We start from the raw sequence: 1,473 nt of genomic DNA, 5'->3' as shown, positions 1-1,473 counted from the left end.
AGGTGGAACGCGCGGAGCAGCACGTCCTTAATCGAGACGAACAGAACCTCGGTGGAGCTCTCCCTGCCGTTCGACGAGGACTACATCATCGAGATAAAGCCGTTCAGCGATGGGGGTGACGGCAACAGCAGCGAACAAATCCGAATTCCAAAGATATCAAGGAGGTGGAACGCGCGGAGCAGCACGTCCTTAATCGAGACGAACAGAACCTCGGTGGAGCTCTCCCTGCCGTTCGACGAGGACTACATCATCGAGATAAAGCCGTTCAGCGATGGGGGTGACGGCAACAGCAGCGAACAAATCCGAATTCCAAAGATATCAAGGAAGGATGGGAGGAACCGACGAACAGACCCTCGGTGGAGCCCTCCCTGCCGTTCGACGAGGACTACATCATCGAGATAAAGCCGTTCAGCGACGGGGGTGACGGCAGCAGCAGCGAACAAATCCGAATTCCAAAGATATCAAGTAAGGATGGGAGGAACCGAGGTCCGTGCCTGCTCCTGCGGCCGCTGAGCCGTGGGGAGCCAGTGCCCCCAGCCCCTCTCCTCCCTGCCCGCTGGCGTCACAGACCTGCTTCACCCCTGTCACCGTTTGTGTCTACACACGGGGACAAACCCCAGCCTGGAAGCAGAGCAGGGACAGGCTGTAGGTCTGGCTGTCCCGCAGGCAGGGAGCTGAACCCCAGCCTTACCCAGAACCGGCAGTCGTTCCAGCCCACGCTTCTGGCTTCATCCCGAGTCAAGACTCAACCCTAAGAAACGCCATCAGAAGTAGTTATATCCGTATTTAAGATTTCTGGACACTTTCCACTCTCCCCCTTCCATTCTCATATATACGCTGAATGTATTGTTCCACCGCAGTTCACTATAACAAAGTGCAAAACGGGGTGTTCAGGGGCTTTTAAATTTATAAGGCTACTCTACAGCCATATTCCATTGTGTGTTGGGTGCATAAATATTTATTTAGGGAAATGAGCTTGTGTAGAACAACAAGCAGAAAAGAGAGTACTTTACTTTATTACCCGACACTGCTTTTGCAAACTCTCCGTGTCCCATCTTCCATTAATAATGCCGCAGTTTATGGGCTGCATTAAATCAGGAGCCTCCGCAATGCAGGAAGATGCCATTAAACTTCCAGCAGTGCACAAAGCCCTGGAACTGCCTCCGCCGCGGCTGTGCGCTGTGGCTGGGTGAAGCACCCGGAGGAGTTGGGGCAGCAGACCCAGGGGAGCGGAGGAGAGCAGGAACACGTGCCACTTCCAGTCGGGCTGAACGCAGCGGGCAGGTACACAGCTCCTCCAGGCCGTGGGTCCTGCCAGGCTGGTGCTGTAAGAAACAGCTCGAATGTGGTACAGGTGTGAAAAAAATAAAATAGTAAGTAAACAGGCTGTGCAGGATCGTGAGAGGAGCCTCAATGCAACCGCGACAGGAATTGAAGTTAAACCAGACTGATTCAGTTAGAAGAGTCAAACCC

General features: G+C 53.7%; 1 protein-coding gene across 1 annotated transcript in view; it reads left to right on the top strand.

Annotated features, from left to right (window-relative positions):
- The window catches only part of LOC104497845 (contactin-4-like), a gene marked incomplete at its 5' end in the record, with an annotated part of 10,604 nt that overhangs the window by 7,873 nt on the left and 1,258 nt on the right, over window positions 1–1,473 (top strand). The window contains one exon of the mRNA XM_010141142.1: window positions 154–322. Within this exon, the coding sequence (XP_010139444.1) occupies window positions 154–322 (169 nt within the window). The remainder of the gene's footprint in view (window positions 1–153; window positions 323–1,473) is intronic.

Source organism: Buceros rhinoceros, unplaced genomic scaffold (genome assembly GCF_000710305.1).
Source record: "Buceros rhinoceros silvestris isolate BGI_N320 unplaced genomic scaffold, ASM71030v1 scaffold20588, whole genome shotgun sequence".
Taxonomy (NCBI): domain Eukaryota; kingdom Metazoa; phylum Chordata; class Aves; order Bucerotiformes; family Bucerotidae; genus Buceros; species Buceros rhinoceros.
This window is presented reverse-complemented; position numbering and strand designations above follow the sequence as displayed.